At 46.8% G+C, this 18,946-nt stretch overlaps 1 protein-coding gene across 1 annotated transcript; it reads right to left on the bottom strand.

Moving 5' to 3' along the window:
• Window positions 1-424: 424 nt before the first annotated feature.
• On the bottom strand, window positions 425-17,558 carry LOC8028285 (sushi, von Willebrand factor type A, EGF and pentraxin domain-containing protein 1-like). Its single transcript, XM_029985451.2, has 9 exons — window positions 17,507-17,558; window positions 12,138-12,434; window positions 11,159-11,326; window positions 10,553-10,672; window positions 9,227-9,652; window positions 4,645-4,806; window positions 3,856-3,990; window positions 2,358-2,558; window positions 425-903 (listed from the first exon to the last, which is right to left on the bottom strand). The coding sequence occupies exons 1-9, from the start codon at window positions 17,556-17,558 to the stop codon at window positions 425-427; spliced, it is 2,040 nt and encodes a 679-aa protein (XP_029841311.2).
• Between the last annotated feature and the right edge of the window lie 1,388 nt (window positions 17,559-18,946).

The raw sequence follows: 18,946 nt of genomic DNA, 5'->3' as shown, positions 1-18,946 counted from the left end.
CCACAGCACGTTATTTCCACGCGCCTTGCTCCACGACGCTCACACTCGCGCCGTCCGCAGCAGCTTTCCCAATAATACTGAAAGTCGTCTACAAACAAGTCCGTATTTGTTCTGTTTTGTTCTCACACAAACCAGATTCGCGTGAGGCACGTGAAGCGTCTGCCTTCGCTCCCGGCCAACAGCAGTGCTACCGCTGCGGCGAGACGTCCTGAGCCACGCCTTGGTATATGCCTTTTCAACGCTTATCAACCGGGAAGAAAAGATGCCGAGCCACTATAGGCTGTGGACGTATGTGCAGCGTCTGATATTCTTCAGAAGAGGGCTGCTGCATGATCATGCTCAGAACGCGTTCCACTGCCTAATTAGGCAACGATGGCAGCGCGCAGAGTGTACTCAGGAACACAGTCGCCAAGCAAAAGTTGCTTTATTCCTCTTTGAACCCGAACAAGAGCAAACGTTGTCTGTCCCTGCATGCCTTCAGCTCCTGGGCGCTCCGTCTGCAGATCTGGAGGTCCAGGCTGAACAGCAGACCTTCTGGACATTGCAGGATGCGGGGCACCCCCGAGACGCACTGCATGAACTTGCTGCAGTGCAATGGGTAAGGGAACGTGCCGTCGGGCGAAGGGCACTTCAGCGTGATCTTCTTAGGGGGTTCTCTTGCGCCGGTGTCGGTCATGTTAGCCGCATATTTCCTCTCGATGACTTCCATGTGTTCTCGCATGGGTACCTTTGCCACGTGCTTCAGCGGAGGACTGTCCTCGGGAGTGGCGACAGGGTCCAAGTCTGGGTTCAGCTCTGTGTCCACCTCAACGTCGGGTTTAGGAGCGGCACCGACTGGGCTTTTGCGGTCGTCCCCAGGCACGTCTTCGGATTCTGTTTGAGCGTCAGGGTCGCCGCCGGGCTCTGCAATGGGATCAAGATCGGGAACGGGAACAACGATAGGTGCAGGTTTGGTGACGGGACGGACGTCGGCAGGCGCAGGACGAGGTTTGGGAACGGGGTTGGCAGCGGGTCGGGGAGGGGTAACTGGCCTCGTTCCCGCACCTGTACGAATTGGGTCATGAGGAGATGCGTTTAGACAGTACTCTTTTCAGTAGAAGTATTCTTTAGTTTCCATAGCCATGCGTGTTATAGACTATAGTACATACACATAAAGTTTTCATTATATATATATTATATATTGCAATGCTGGATTGTGGTTAGCAGTAGTACTTGAAATAACGAATACCCAAGTAATTTGTTGTTGTTTTTCTTAGCAGCGCTCGGTAATTAATTGTGCGTACATGATAATTCAGAGGCAGTCCACAATGAACCGCCAAACGCAGACGGTTGAATGGGTCGATTTTTCCATAACAGCTAGGAACCGATAGAATCCCGCGAGCATCCCTTGAGACAACTTTGCTGGTCCATTACACTTCCCGAAGCCTTCCCATGCCTGCCAGGAACTACTTGTGGTCGACTTCACCAGCCCTCTCGTATATACATTACCATGGTATTATTAAAACAAAATGAAAGACATTTACAATTCTCTGTAACGCCGAATTGGAGCGCAGCTATTGAGGAGGAGGAGGAGGAGAGGGTACGAAGGGGAGGGTATTCCCCTCCTTCACCTCCCCTCCTCCTCTCCTGCTCCCCTCCCCTTTAGCGGAAAATTTTCGCTAAATTTCCCGCTAAAAGTAGCGAAAATGTCTCCGCTAAATGTAGCGAGGAAATATTCAAACTAAATTTAGCGGGCAATTCACCAACATTTTTCAGCTAAATTCAGCGGGAAATTTATAAACATTTTCCCGCTAAATTTAGTGGGGAAACTGAATTGGCGTTGAAGTCACGTGACGTCAATTTCCCCACTAAAATTAGCGGAAAAATTTTCCCGCTAAATTTATCGTAAAAATTTTCCCGGGTTGATTGGCGTCACGTGTGACGTCACGTGACGTTACTTGTGACGACATTATGGGAAACGTCCCATAATGCAACGCGCGGTTACGCCGGCGGCGAAGGCGACGCCGCTCAACCCAGAAACGGGTGCTTAAAAGCTGCGCTCTGAAAAGTGGTTAATTCTGACAGGGAGGACCTGAAAAGAAATCTCCTGGAAGTTACAGAGTGCCCGCCGATGTCTTGACTTCTTCCCAAAGGCCTGAAGAGGTTCAGGATCCGATATCGGCTGTCACTCTACAAGCTTACAAGATCCTTCTCAAGTACCATCAGGTATGATTGTAACAATTCATCTTCCATGGACCCATTCATCCTTAACTCTGAAGATTGCGGCACCTATGGTTGTTTACTACCCCCGTTTCAAATATCCGGTAGTACCATTGTTTATCTTCGTTTGTTCCATAGCGACGCGCCATCCTACTCACCAGTACCACCGCTGCAGGTGGTGTTCTTCGTGTGCGGGTAGACGCATCGCGGAACAGGGAGATCCCACTGGCCGAAGGGCTGGCACTGCAGCAATGACCCGCCGATCAGCTGGCTCGGGGGGTCGCAGCTGAAGACTGCCATGTCGTAGTTGGCGCGCACGCGCAAACCCCGGGTGCTGGAGATCCCGGGACAGGCACGTTCTGCGTGAGCCCCGAAACCCGAGAGCGTATTTACGTCTAACTGTGAAAAGGCCATGGTTTCTTTCTGTTTTTCTTCTGTGTGTGGATGTATATACGTATACATGACTTGACGTGAGAAAAACGGCCATTGAGGCGGCCTTGCTGCTAAAAGCGTACCTTTTGCAGCACACATTTCGCAGCACAATTTTTGTTTTAAAGCGATAGCTTTATGGTCGACACTTTGCAGAGATTTTGTCCTCGTTGCCCGTCGTCACCGAGTGCGCGAAAAATGTAAAACCCCTTCTTCCCTCGAGAGGGAAGTCGGGAGCCGGGACTCCGTCCACCGTGCCGCGAGAAGCGAGTGAAGGCGAGCGATGGCATATGCGCTCCGCCCTAATAATCGTGTCGTCTGCTTGAAAGACTTGTTTTCAAACTTACTCGCGTTATGCAAAGTCCCACTTTGGCAGTATCCAGTTGCTACGCGTAATGTTGGATGGTTTTAGAGACTGCCATCGCGCTTACCCACTTACTTCACGGATTACTGGTGGCAGTCGTCAGTGGTATCCACGACGCCAACCACGACAGTTATAAAAATTAACCACGTCGCACCTCCGTCCTCAGGTGCGTGGCGGCACCTTTCCACCCGCATTGCGCGCGTGACGGTGCTGCAGCTATCGCTTTCGTTTCTTCCTACATTGTGGGCGAAAAAATACTTTTCATCTCTTTCGGCCAGAACAAATTACCATTAGCAAGATGCAATAACGTCACGTGCAAGTCATTATTACTTGTAATTAGTTTTCTAATGACTACATTTAAAGGTATGTGTGAACCGAGCGTACGAAAGCACAGCCACACGCCGTTATCACTAAGAGAAAAAAAAAGAAGCCTGAGCATCCTCGAAAACGACTAATTCAACACATACTTTACAAAAACAAACAAACAAAAAAAAAAAACAAGGATACAGCATGTTACAAATTAAACAAAAAACAAAACGTTAATATGGGCGTGTTTTTTAAGTTACGGTTTCCTAAGAAAACACATTTCCGCGCTGGCGCTGCGCAGCATGTTTTACAAAAGGTATATTTTTACAATTACTGACCAGAAGCCGACTTTATTGGACACTCTGCTCGACTTTGTCGTGGCAGCCAAAGTACACAAAACGCGAAAGTTTCAAGTATCCAATACCCCTCACCCATACAGATCTCCACCCCTTTCTCTCTCTCTCCGATTTCAGAAGACAAAGGATAAGAGAGAAGCCTTTTAGTGAAGACATGCTTAACAATAATAATGTTTGTTGTTTTTTATCGTCTGCTCCTACCTGTGGCCATGACGTGTATCGTACGTGTGTCGGCCCACCGACTCTCAGGGTGAGAGGTGCACGTGAATCGGACGTCGGTGCCCGGATTGGCCGTGAAGGTCAGCATGCTGGTGGACATCAGCATGTCGCTGGATTCTGCGTCACCAAGGAGACAACATTTGCTCTCAAGATCTGTAATGAGTAAATACTCTGGCGTTTACAGAGAAGTCCATACGTAGATGTTTCGAGTCATTTTTTTCATATATCTGAACTGTCATAATACACACAATAAACTTCCTAGCATAGCAACTCCTAAGGTACGAATCTTTGACATTATATATATATATATAGTGGGCATGGTGGCATAGGAGCCAAGGGGCCGAAGGCGTAAATATAACGAAGTGAAAAACTCACGGTGAGAAACAACAAACAGCGGAAGTTTAATCTAGCTTCGCCGAGAGACTCGGTTTCGTCAGGAGATGACTTAAGGGCTGTTTATACTCCGACGTTTAGCGCAGCGAACGCAGCGTAGCTCAGAACGCGCGCCTTTCATTGGCCGGCAACCAGGAACTTCATATCTGCAACCAATCAGTATCTGTGCGTGCTGCGCTACGCCGCGCCCGTCGACGTTACGTTGGAGTATAAACGTACCTTTAGAAGTTTTTCACTTCGATATATATATATATATAGTTTAAGAACTCGAAACATTGCAAGTAGCTTGTTTTTATTATTGTTACTATTGTTTTTTTGTTCTATGGTTAGCTCTCGTCTCTTCGAACTCCGTAATCAATCGGATGGCATATACGGCACCTCTGGCTGTGACGTTGACTTCGCCGTCATGCATCCACTGTGGCGGCAGGCTCTTGTCGGTGCTCACGCACCGCAGTCCGACTTGGGCGAAGGGCAGCACGTGCACCACGCCACCGGGAGCCACAGCGTGCTGAGACGTCATCGTCACTGCCAGGCTGTTGGCTGCAGATGGAACGGATCACATGCGCCACTTCACATTGCAACATGAAACGCTCTTTGGCTAGTTGCTCAGCATTTCGTGAAGCCCAAAACGTGACGCAACCGCGAAGCTCGACGCTGATTGGTTGACGAGGGAGGTCACGTGGCTAGAGGTTTGTGAGGAGGAGTTCGACCCCCTGAGCACCAACGGAGGAGAAACTTGACGCTTTAACCCGGGCCCGGGGGGGGGGGGGGGGGGGGGGGGGGGGTGTCTAGGGGTGGGCGAGGAGAAGGTATTTACGTGATTGAGGGAGGACACACTAGTAACTGAGGGGTGATAAGCGGTATGGTACGCGTTATCTCACGAAGAGTGCCGTGAACGTAGCCGTTTAGCTGAGCGGAATCTCAGTGACGAACAGCGCGAGCAAAGATGGTAGACACCTGAGTTTTAGCACTAGGGACTAATCCCATACTAAACAGACTAACGTCGGTGTGCTTGGCTATAAAGTGTAACTGCTGAACGATTAAGCCAGAATGTCTCACGTATGCAATACAATTGCCTAACAATTTGCCATACATTTTTTTATTTTGGCTTTCAGCCTAAGCTTGTCACTGCCAGACAGCCTTACGCGAGGGTAGCAGCCTAGAAGCTCGGAGTGCTTTCTACTGGTTCATTAAAACTTCAGCTTAGAGACAACGAAAGATTCGCTAACGTGAGCGCTCGTCCCATTTTGTTGGAAGGCTAAGATAGCGATATGTCTGTCATAATTAAACACTCAGATATGGATGTTTCATTTGCTTTTCCTGGCTATCTTTCCAAAGTTTATCTTCATAATATATTTTTTTAAATACTATTAGCAACACCTATTAGCAACACGTATGTGTTGTTAAAGTTCCGGGAGTGGTACTCCCGAAACCGAAACTTACAAGATAAAGGGCATTCCGAAAAATGATGAAAAAAACGCATGCATTTAATCAGTAAAGTTAGAGAGCTGGTGGGGGGCAGATTTCCAATTCAGATGTCAAAGTACGCCACCCTGTGCCAACAAGGAAAAGGACGATCCGTAACGATATCGTACAGTTTGTACATACCCACAAGCGTGACGCGGTTCTTGAGGAGGCAAAAGAAAAGCGATTGTCTGCTCGTGATTTAGGTTTCGTTATTCTTCCTTTGTCCTGTAAATGAGCAGTTGTGTCCACTTTTCAAAATGCTACTTGGGATGACCCGGACTAAGATGCAAGAATGGCAATGGCTCTTTGTTTGAGTATGAAGCTGCAAAATAATGGCACGTAAATCGGTTGTCACTCCGGTTGTCACAATTTCCCATGATGATGATCTTGTTCAGATTTGTTATCTGGTTATAAAGCCGTTACCTTGTTTTTTTTTTTTTTTATACACTACCACTAGTTAATTTTGTCATCTAATATCAAAATTTGTGTTGATGCAAAATATATTTTTGTTTTGACGCAAGACGGATGACATTTGGTGACTCGTAACGCCCGTTACGGTCCATCATACGGTGAAACGGAGTATAGACTCCCGAGGTGTTTTTGTTCTAGCACTATGCGTGACTAAAGCCCCTCGATCTGTTGGCGTTTGTCTTGCAAGTAGCGTCAAATGCGTCAGTGCACGTGGCCCGTGTCGCGAGCGGCCCTTGGAAGCAAATGGCGGCGCAGCACTGAAACGAGCGGCCCTTGGAAGCGAATGGCGGCGGAGCGCTCGCTCGTGGCACGTGTCTTGCGCGTTTCCACAACAATGGTTGGCGGTACTTGAAAGCGTGAAGTTTATCAAGGGACTTTATGCGTGACAGGGCGCCCGACCGACGCACAGGTCAAAGTCATACAAGTAGAGGTTTGCGAATAGTGAAATTTGAACTCGAATCGAATTTGAAGGGAATTTTTCCGAATAGTGGCCAAACATTCGAATATCAAATCGAATACTATACAAAAAGTTTGTTGTAATGTTCACAAGACTAAAAACGGGTCTGTGTTTTTGGGGTGTTTTGCTACAGACTACGCCGAAATGGTCACCGCTGGTTATATTCCGCTGATACGAAAAATCAACTATCTGTACATTTTTGTTTCGAATAATGAAGACGATTCTGTTCGACTGTTTCCCCTTCCTCTCATGAGGCATTGTGAAGAGTGCGGCACATTCCGCGAGCGCTGCATGGTCCCGCGACACGCTTGCGCGCGATAGTATAACAACTACCGCTTCATTTGTCTCCCCCTTGGCACAGTGTTTGAGCTTTGTGCTCAAAGTATTAGGATCTTTGATTTGATTATTCCCCTTTGGGGACGTTCGGAAGTAATTTATTCTTTGTTCTCAATTTATACGCTTGTCATCCTCAAGCGTATGTGCATCCATTTTGTGTTAGAGATGAGAAATTTTTTGTACAGGCTATCTAAAGAAATTCTATCGCACTTAATAATGTATTTCTTAAAAAAAAAAAAGAAGAAAAAAAAGATAGCGAAGGGTAAGCGGAAGAGACCGGTTTAGTTATTCAGTTATTGGTGCAATTCGATTTTGGATAATGATGTGATATATTAAAGGGCGTAAAAAAACGATAAATAGACTTGTATTGGTAGAGAGTTGGGTGCAGGTGATGCGAGATCCTCGTATTCAAAGGGGCGACGTGCATGGATTACGGGTTCTCGTCGTGCGCGTGCAAAAAGCATGGGGGCACGACTACTTCGTTCGAGGAGCTCAAGAAACGAACTACATTCTGTGAAAATGGTTCGTTAATCAAGGCTTCTTAAAGCAGATACAAGCCCGTGAGGACAATTTCACCTTAGGAACAGCGTGAATAAAGCCGAATTTTATCCAGCAGTATACTGATATTCGATTAATCGAAATCTTAAGTACAAGGAGGGGTTCAAAAGTCGAATCGAAATATTTATGCAATATCATTCGATTCGAATTCTAAACTTCACTATTAACCCACATCAATGTGTAAGCAATCTCACCGTTTGTCTACGCCACCTCTGCCGCTATGCATCTTGGGAACTATAGTCTCTCTGCATGCGCGACAACCCCGCTGGGGGTCTACGCGAGCAGAGCACGAGGCGGCGCGAGGTACCTCGTGCATTGGTTGTGAACTGCACTAATGGCGGCGTCATGCATGCATGAAACGCTTAGTGACATCTGTCTATAGGGGGTATTCACTGGACGCCATATTTGTGGGCGTTGATTAGGGCGCTTGCTCAGAACGAGCTCACATTAAAGGGGCTATGAAACGATTTTTTTTTTTTTTTACTTTCGCTAAATACTATTTTGAATCACTCCCTAACGTTAATAACCGAGTAAAGTTGCCTTCATTTTTCTTTATAAGTAATGGCAGTCGGTAAATAAATTCGAGAAATTTGAGCATCGTTCATTCCCTCAACTCGGAGCCAGAACAAGTAGCCACGTGGCCTGGTGCCTGTGCTACGCCACCTGCATGCGTTAATTAACCATAGCGCTGGGGTCGGCAAAGTAGAAGACGCGTGTTGAGCTCCAGTCATTGATAGAGTTCGGCTATTCTCACTAGCTCAGTGGTTGGACGTCGCTACATGACTGTCCGCCGATTCACTGTTACGAGCCACATTCGAGTGCTCACGCGGCGTGTCCAATCCATGAGCCGCGCTCAACTGCCGTCAGGCGGGTCATTTCGATCTCACAATTACTTCATCAAAATTTACGAAGGCAAGACTGAAAGAAACAGTCCCCCTTTATCCTCGCACTTTCACCGCGACTAAGTAGCTTCTGAATCAGTGGCGGTCCGCGTGAGTATCGTTTCGTGACCCCTTCAATAGCCTGCCAGGACCGGCAATCTTGATGGTGTGGAATGCACGTTACAAAATAACTGCGGAAGCTCACCGTCAGCACGCATTCAGCAGCCACGCACGCAGCTAAGGCCGCAAGTCAATACTCCCTATTAAGGTGACACGAGTCATCCTGACGTCACGTGATATCACCCGTGACACCATGACGTTGCGTGACATCATCACGTGACATTACAACATCAAATGACACCATGACCAACGTTACTATATTACCTCAGTTGTGGAACTCCCGCGGAGGGGGTATACCCCCGTTTCAAAGCTGTGTTCCATTGAGTACGCTGAAACGGCATCTAGATGCTGTGCTTTGAAACATAGTCCATAGAATACGGTGCAGTTACTGTAGCAGCCGTCCCCCCAAAACGGTGGCGCGTCAAACGAGAGGAGGCTACGGAAGGCGAGCTGTGGAGGTGGGTACTGCTCGTGCAAGCAGCTTATTTCTGTGAGCAGTTCTGTGACTGAGCTAATGTAGAGCACGTCTTCGCGTGACGTCACAAAGTCGCGTGGCCTCAAGGCATCACATGACGTTCCCAGACACAGCATGCGCCCACTTTACCAAACACCATTGTGTGCGTCTCCAAGTTTATCAACTTTGATTTTTTGTTTTGTTTTTTTTACTCACGGACTCCGAAAGCGCATACGGGCATCTGGTCGCTCCAGACGCCCTTGACACAGTGCAGCTGCGACGTCCCGACCAGCATGAAGACCCCGACTGGAGCGCAGTGGAAGCGCACGTTCTCGCCCGGAGCGACCACGTCGCCGGACCTGACCTTGCGGAACCCACTGAAGGCTTCCAGGGCCCCGGACAGCTCGGGCAAGGTGCAAGGGAACTCTGGGGCCCGGACCTGGCCGTTTTCGTCGACCACGGGCGCGGCGCATTCGGGATACACGCACACCGGAGGTTCCCTGTCCCAGCGACGGAAGTGCTGACACCGAACGCTCACTGGCCCCTGCAGCAGGGCGGGCGACTCGCACGCGAAGTCCGCCTTGATGGAGTTGGAGCGCATCTTGAGGCCTCGCGACAGCGGGATGCTGGGGCAGCGGTCACCTGCAACGACGCGGCTTTGCTGCGTCTTTCGGACCCTCAACATGCAGCTGCACATGACGGCAGCATTGTGGGGCAGAAACGTGCACCGTCCCGTGATGCCAGTTAAAATGTGCGCACAAGGCTTTCTCGCTAGGTAGCAGTGTCCAATACGGTTGGCGGGGGACGCCGCTTCATATTTCTGACCGTAAAACTCGGTTTGCGTGTTATATCAGACGTAAAGCAACCCTGAACTCGTAACGGTACATGTCTCGATCGGTGACTATAACGTGTGCAGTGTGTTCCCTTTCCTGCATGTATAAGTGATCACGGGGCCCTGTTGTGTGTGATCGAGTAAATAAAAAAATGGACATATGCACACACAAAAAAAGCGGATGTATGCACAAAAAAAAGTAGGTGTGTAATAACAGTTATCGCTATCACTTCTTTGCACACAGGCGAAAAGCTGCGAATTTTGTTTTTGTGTATATGTATACACAGTGAAGACCCAACCTCTACAGTAACTTAATCTTTACCGTAAAAAGGTAGGTGTTCTAAGCTAAAGATGCCCGCGCGATTGGGTGAAATAACTGGATGAACACCCACACATAGGCTCAAAGGGAATACCGCAATACCGCTTGCTTTCAGAAATTGGCGTTCGGAATTTTACTAAGTTTCCATTTTGCTTGAACTGAGTAGCACTGCTTGATCGTTTTCTTGCATGGCAACGGCAATATACAAGACGGTAAGTGTAACTTGGGCAACTTTTCGGGATGTCGGACTAACATTGTTCTGCGTCAGGTCTCCAAATTATACGGAGGTGAAACACTACTCGGGTAATAGTCGCTTTCAACTCTCGTCTCTTCCTCCTTTGAAAAGACAAACAAACGTGAATTTGCATTTCACATGCACGGCACGGCTCACCTCTGGCTTCGAGGCGAAGAATGACGTCCTCTCGACCGTCGTAGCAGATGAAGACGCCCTTCGTGCCTTCTTTTGGATGAAGGCGGAGCACAGACGTCGGACTAACCAGGAATGTGCCCTCTGCGAGCACGCGACCGTTCCGGAGGGTGCGGTTGAGCTTTGCCGGTAACTCCTTTCGCAGTCGCGCAAGACAAAATCTCGGCTGCATGTGCCGCATTCATTGACACGTTTGGATACAAAATAAGAACATATTTTTAGTCGTATTACCGCAATAATGTTCTATATTATGCAAATCAATATATTAAAAAAAACGGAATATATGCATTAAGAAATTACTACATGTTTAATTATGTCAAGAGGCGTGCGTCTTCAGTGACATTCTGAGCCAAATCATGTGCCGCTACACACTGCCCCTGAAGGTGCTCCCTCTTTGAAAGAGGGGCAGCAAAACATCATTCGAGACATGTTGCTAATTTGTTAAATGAGTAGTAATTTAAGATGTGTGAGTAATAAATATAATTGGTTGGATAGGAGATGCAACTTTCTAATAAATATCAGCCACACACGTGCACCCTGACAGTACCAGAAGACAAGGAGTCCTCCTACCTTTGACGAAGACGTTGGTGTTGACGTCCCACTGCCACTGGGGAGCGTGACCTCCGGGCTCGAGAGTCCTGCGGCAAGTGATCTCGACTGGGTTGTTCGGAGGCACAACGAAGACGCCCCCTGGCGCAAGCACGTAGTCCGCCTCGACGTACGCCACCAGACGCTGTTCTGCCGAAGGATATAAGGTCCATTAGGTAGGGCCGTCGAGGCGGTTGCAAGGAGACGGAAGAAACAAATATGAATCTCCTGCGAGGTAATAGCCTTCCTCTGGGTAAAGTCCACGCCTTTGGCTCCGGAATAATAAACCGCCTGGCTGCGGTAGAAAAAGAAAGGAGGAAGTCTAGCAAAGGTGGAAAACGACCGAAGCCAGCGCCAGAAAAATACCTAGCGTCTACGGGAGAGGAATTTCCCTTCATTTCCCCAGAATTGTTAACTTCAGATGTCTGCAATGTCTTACGACGCCACTGCTAGAGCCACTAACTAAAAAAAAATATGCATGACTTACATTGACCTCACATCAGCTGCCATTGTGGTGGTCTTGGAGCAGAGCACGTACACAGTACACTATACCTTTTTCAGCATGCATTACACACAACCAAATTTGTTCTTCTTGGTAAAACAATAGGCACGAATGATTATTAGCGTTATTCGATGACGCCATGTGTAAGCAACGAGAACGGCAGGAAATTTATTTTATAGGATCGGCCTTCCGCCGTGCTTTAGTGCGCGTGCATGCTCGAGGCTCACGAAACACCGAAGTGTTATCGAAGGTAAGAAGCTTCCGAGGGATCAACCTCTCATTGACAATATATTCAGAGCTACATACGACTAAGACGATGATAAAGTGGACTTTTCTAGTGTTCCAACTTTGGCCGCGTCTCCTGCACCCGCTATTGTGCAGGGTTGCCACACCTTTCAACAGAGGGCACAAAAGGCCAGTACACAGACATCGCTGCATGTGGACGCCTTCAACTCTCACCAAAGAGCGCCTTGTCGCAGGTAGGTAGGGACTCGTTGAAGGTTCCGTCTATACACTGCACCACTGGGGCACCGGCCAACTTGTGGAAGCGCTGCATGGGACAGTGGAACCGCACCAGTCCGCCATGGGGCACCACGGACCGCTCGAAAACCAGCCGGTTGTTGTGGTACGCCACCGGGCCGTGCACCGGTGACGAGATCGGGTACAAGCAGCCAAAGCCCAACTTGCTACCCACGGGCATGCTGTCTCCTGGTCTTGTCCTGTTGTAGGCTCCTGGAGTCTCGATGTATTCTGGCTCTGAGCAAGGAGGTCACAGTTACATGCTGCACTGGCTAAATCTACCCTTTTGTTGATGACGGCACCATATACTGCGCCCCTCGTCCCTCAACCTTGAAAGATTGAAGCTTGATATACAGTTTCCGTCTGCGACCCCTGCATCAAGTACCTTATTTCGTCCTTAGAAACAGTTTAAAACAAATCGGCACGTTTCATACTTTCTAACTACCATTGAACTGCTAAGATAACCTCTATGAAACCTTCATTATCATTACAGAGTTTTGTTTTTCGTAGACAGTGTTCCCATTTATCACTATTTCCCGAAATCTATCATCATCCTTCTCTGCACTATCACGTACTAGCACCCACTTATATATTTCCAGTCGTTTAGAATTCAGACCACCAAAGCAAATCGCTACTATCCATTACCAAGCTACTTTCAAAGATGCTATTTCTAACTTTCTGTTTTGTTATAAACCATTATTGTGTTGTTTCTTTATTGTTGTTGTTTTCCCCCATTATATTCGTTGTTTCTTTTAGCACTCCACTCCGTAATGTCTGACGATCTTGAAAGTAAATAAATAAATAAATATGCCAAGCTAATATCACTCCAATTATTTATGCACTCAAGAACGTTAAGGATTTCTATCTTGAATGCAATTACTGTATTTTCCAGGTTCTAGTCCCCACCCAGTGTATAGTCTGCAGAGACAAATTTCGGTTAAAAAAGAATTAGATTGCCGCTCGGTGCATAGTCCGCCCCCCGGTGCATAGTCCGCACAGTCAGTGGCGTACCAACTTGTTTTTGAGTGTGTGGGGGGGGGGGGGGGGGGAAGCAAACCAGACCCCCTCCCCCTCAGAGCCGGGTGCGGTACCCTTGGTATCCCTTGGGCGCCGCCGACCAGTGTTTCCCTACCCAGTTGTGGCTGTTTCAGGGGGGGGGGGGGGGGGGGGCAAAACACATGCCTTGTCCCCCCCCTCTGAGAACTGGGGGGGGGGGGGGGCGCCCATGCACAAAGTGTCTAGTCCGCATGTGAAATATTCTCAAGCATAGTCGACTTTGACAAATGCTTATTTGATCAGCTCACAAAGACTCCTCTATCAGACACAAGTCATCATTAACATAGTCTATCATTCATGAAAACTGTCACGTCTCGTCATAATGAGCGATCTAAAAAAATAAATCCTCGTATAGTACGCACCTGCAGGTATTTCGCACCACGTGCGAAATACCTACAGCTCGGCGTTCTGACGTCTCCACGCGCTCTTGTCTCCTCATTTCCCCCAAGTACTCGGCGCAGAGTCCGGAAAATACGATACGTTTTGTTGCAAAAATACAGCTTCTTTCTTTCTTAGTGCTTATAGTTATACTAAATAAAATATTTCTTTGCACTATTATTTGAGGGGAATTTTCAAAACGTGTATGAAAATCACTTTCTTCTTAACTCGCTTAGTATTCGAAGTAATTTTTATGGCTTAAAATTTTGAGTGTTGTATATAGCGTGACATTGATGGCGGAAACAGCGGTCACCGGCCCTTGTACTTTTATTTTGCTATCAGCATCGAAAGACTCGAATATATATTATAATCGGTGACTGGTGTTCTGGGGTAGCTAGATCCTTCCCCTTCTCTCTACTTCAGCAGAGCGAGTGGCGACCTCCTCTCCAGCGTTCTCTCTGCTAAGGTGAAAAGGGCCCCAACGTCGCGACACTGCATGCGGTGACGCTGCATGCTGTTGCCACTGAGAGGACCCTCGGACGGGTCCACTCACGCGAATCTGGTTTGTGAGCACGCGCTGTTTGCAAACATGTTCGCGTTGGCCCCTGGTGTGAGCAAACGCGGTCTTGCTTGTGATCAGCCATAGCCTCCTCTATACTCACAAGGCCTGGAAGTTAGACGACGGAGCCATATAGAGTGCCCGGTCGCAGATTTGGAGTGCGAGGATCTGGTAGCACAGAGCATCAAAGAGGCATTTCTCGGGGAACCTGGACGTCAGCGAAAAGCTTTTGCAGCGGCGAGGACCCGAAACACGCTTGTTCGCTCTAGAGAAGTGTGTTTCGGCGTCTCGCCGCAGCGGGGCGCCAGTCACGTGGCTCTCCTCACATCCGTTGTCTGCCGCTCCACCTTCTCCATTTCGGTGGCCGCTTCTCGTGGCGATCTGCCAGACTTTGTCAGTATATAGGAGGCTATGAATCAGCGTATTGGGGTCTCCAAACCCCGGCCCGCGGAGGCGCTCCGTCCGGCACGCGGCACTGCTGCTACAAAAACAAAACAAACAAAAAAGCGCGTAAAAAAAAAAAAAAAAAGAATGCTGCGACGCGTTTTAAAAAAGCGCTATCGAAGTTACAGAGAGAATTAGAGAACATCTGCATGATAACGTGGGTTCTCTAGCCATAATATTTATTGTGCATCGCCATCACCACTATTTGAATTACCCTGACGTTCTGTACCGATGATCTGTGTCATCATAACCCTTGCGAAGCGCAAGTTCGTCTGCTTCTTTTGCGGGGGTCTTGGTGACGTCCGAACGCCGAGCTCTGATTGACTCTGACTGAAGGACAGAGGGTAGACCTTAAAGCAAGCTGGTTAGGCAAGCTGGCCTGAGGTCTACCCAATATCATTCAATCAGAACCAATTAGAGCTCGGCGTTCTAGCGTCACCACAACCCCCGCAAAAGAAGCAGACGAACTTGCTCTCCGCATTGTCATCATCCGACCTATCGTTCTCATTAGTATTCTGTCCTTTTTCAAACTTCATATGCGCTTTGGTTTATGCCTGGTGAATTCTCTGGGTCACAATTATTTTGTGATATAATAATTAGCAACATGTGGTATTTAAAAATAAAGCGTATAAATATGTATTCATCGACCTTAATTATTTTTTGCTTTAGTTTACGGTGTTGTATTTAAATGCTTATTCAGGCTTGTGTATACTTAGTATCTCCTCAGTTATACTGTCTTATACATTTCCTGGCCCTCGAAACTGCGGCAGGTCGCCAATCGGGCCCCGTAGCCAAAACGTCCCTGGTCTATACTGTGGTGGGAATCAATCATTTGGGGGAGCAACGCGTAACTTGGTGGCCAGCGCCTGCCCCCCCCCCCCCCCCCCCCCTACCTCCCAATATACGTACATCTTCGAATCAAATGCCTAAAAGCACCGACCTCGGTTCTACGCTAACAGCGTCACGCATTGTATAGTCTACAAAAATGAGGAAACAACAGAGGCAAGACATGATGTTGGAACTTGGGAATTTGAACCACCCATCCGTTTCTCATGCTAGATGTCGGTCTTTCTCCAGCATTATTGCTTTATTCTCATAAAGTGAACAACCAAGACAAATCACTCGCTCAAAGAAAAAAATAATAAAAGAGAGAATGCGTGTTGATTGCAAAACCTGGATTCGGTGGTTATTATGATTTATATATCAACATTTATTGCTTTCAGTGACATTATTTAGTACAATCAAACGCGTGACATGGATGATCGATTTCAAACAAATACGACATCTTCTATTTTTTGAACGATGCTTTTAAAACAAAACAAAAAAGCACGTAAAGCATCAGAAACAAAGGCAACTAGACATAAACACAGCAATACACTTGTCAAGTACTCCTTTAACAGGAACAGTTTTAGGCACTCTTTTTTTCCTGCTGCAATAAGAGATTGAAGTAATTGTGACCCACATTTTTTCAACTATATGGCAGTGTTGAATATTTTATCGAGGCAGTTGAGGCTCACCTTGTAAATGGTTCATTAGTGTCGTTTTTGCTATTGTAATCAAGATGTAAAATGTCATGGAATTTGTTACTCCTGCCCCTCATTTTGTATTTATTGTGTATTTCCAATGTCTGCTATAATCCCTAACAGGTATTGGCAGTATCTTGAAATAAATAAAATAAACAAATAAATATTATCGCCTGTATGTAACCGACCTTGCTCGCTTTACAGTGACCGCATTTGCCTCAAAGCTCATGTTTAACGAGCGGATGTATCTTCTGAATATTAACTTGATAAAAGAAAGAGTGAACCTTTCATATTTATTATTTATTCGCACATACTGCGACCTCATTTTAGGTAGTTGCAGGGTGAAACAACGGCTCCCAGTTATGGTAAAATAAATAACAACAATAAGACAAAACATCCTAGAAAATAACAATTCAAACAACCACACATTAAGACCAAGAGAGATGTATAATTTAAGAATAAAACGTATGCAAGCATAAGCGTAACTCCGTCGACAATGTTCCACAGCTCAACCAGACGTGCACATAAGGAATCATTTAAAACAATACAATCTAAAAAAAGGGATATAAACTGCGCTGTTTGTTCTTGTTGTTTTTAGTTTTTATTTGATTCTTGTACAATGCTTAAATGATGCAACCGTCTAGTGCGTGAGGTAGAGAAGAATGCAATGTATTTAGTACGCTCAATGCCATTGTCATGGACTGCATGAAAAAATATGGCTACACAGGCGAAATTATTTTACGCAGCCATTAACACTACTTTCGCTAAAGCGGTTCGGGTAGGTTATCGCCCCCCACACTGCACCGCAGCACCCATACTTTACACTCTTATCCTACCTTTAAAAAAAATACAAATGGCGAATTACGTAAGAAATAGGGAAACTGAATGTCTGTAGCCATCGGTGTAAGAAGTCGAAGCACATTTTCTATACTCATAAAGGTGTAATACACTCTAAGAAACAATCTGGTCGTAAAATAACTCTGATGGGTTCTTCGGCTTGTCTATATTTTGGACCCTAAAAAGTTTTTTTTTAAGCACCCCTTAAAAGGGTTCTTCGTGAAAAACCTACAAGGGGTTCTTTTAAACCTCTTTTTTGACGCGAAAGAGGTCTTCATCGGCCAGTTGCCTTCCTCGTGCGCCCAGGGGTGATAGTGCTTGAGGCAGTACCGCTCCTCACAAGCTAAAAAAATTCTTGAAGCATAACATTTTTTTTTTTTTTTTAAGAGTTTATGTGTAGGACATTTTCTTTCTTTTTTTCGATCTTGTGGCGAGAAAGAGAGTCGGCCTTTGCACTTGGACCCCCCGTGGTGATGACCGACTTCGAGAACAATCTGTCCGTTGCAGCTCACCTCCGCAGGCCAGGGCGAGGAACAGGGGCAACAGGAGCAGCTTCAGCGTCATGATTGCAGGCTGGATGGACGCGGTCTTTTGAGCACTGCGACGACGGACAAAGCTCATCAGAAAGGTCTGGGGTAAACAATTCATACAAATTGGGATAGTTGTATGCATTGTACTCCGAGCATCAAGTGCTCACAGTTACAGTCAGTGACAGTTTAAAGAGCACAGGGCATGGCAAGTCCCGAGCATATCATTACCTCTCCGTAGCGAATGAGATTCAAGAACGCCGAAAAGAACCAATCACAGAGCAAGAATCGTGCATTTTCCATAAGTCACACAACCCGTTCCTCAAGCTGCCAGCCTGTATCTAACATATTTTATTTATACTAGTAGTTAGGGTGACTACCTTCCTGCAAGCGAAATGCGGGAAAGCGGGGCAGTGGGGGAGGGAGGGAAGAAATTTATTAACACGCACACCACGAACCGAGGCTCTGTTAACACATTTAATATCTTGTGCTGTTTATACACCTTCTAATTGTTTTGCAGGCTCAGCAATTCAGCTCAAATATTTTTTTTACTCCCAGTGACATACTTTTTTATGCCAAATGTGCTATTAAATGTGTCGAAATTGAAAACATAAAAATCAACTGAAGCAGAACTCAACTCAATGGAAATAAGAAACCGTAATCCTTTTTCTGGTTATTAGGGCGTTTTAGTAGACCGTGTTTCCCGCTCCGCTAGCCCTCCGCTACGAAGAAACCGCCACTGCGCCTGCGCGCCGATGGCGTTGGCTGTAGAGTTCCGGGTAGCGGAGGGGCTTAGCGGGGCGGGAAACACGGTCTACTAAAACTCGCTATTGTTTACTGTGAACGCTTACATATATCGACAGGGCGCTCACTCTAAAAAAAAGCCCGTGCATCTACTTTCTTGCACTACACTTGGAGAGCCAATCACCGCAAGTTACAGAGGCAGCTCAGCGAATGACGACGCCAAAACATATGTTTAGACCGGAAAACGCAGTATGAGTTTGTGCTTTAAGCAATGCAAAACGTCACGCTTGCATTGCGTAATGTCACAACTCAAACTGCGTTTTTTTTTGGTCTCAACATATGTTTCAACATCGTCATTCGCTGAGCTGCCTCCGTAACTCGCGGTGATTGGCCCGCCGAGTGTTGTGCGTGAAAGTAGACGCACAGGCTTTTTTTTAGAGTGTACACAAATTTTTAACAGTATGTTCTTTTTCGACCCTTGTGAGTTGCAGGCTTTTCCCCTTTCCCCTCTTCACGAAAAAATAAAAAAAAAATTCACAGCAAACTTTTTGCTGTGACACAGCGATATGAAAATAATTACAGTATCTAGTATTTAAAAGTTTGGCGAGCAATGTTTTTGACAATATTTTGTCACGAAGGGGAGAGGCGCAATGGAGCAAGCGCGTCGGTTCTACTGCAAGA

The sequence above is a fragment of the Ixodes scapularis genome, unplaced genomic scaffold, assembly GCF_016920785.2.
Source record: "Ixodes scapularis isolate PalLabHiFi unplaced genomic scaffold, ASM1692078v2 PGA_scaffold5__190_contigs__length_132052651, whole genome shotgun sequence".
Taxonomy (NCBI): Eukaryota; Metazoa; Arthropoda; class Arachnida; order Ixodida; family Ixodidae; genus Ixodes; species Ixodes scapularis.
Note: the sequence above shows the minus strand (reverse complement) of the source record. Positions and strands in the feature narration are given on the sequence as shown.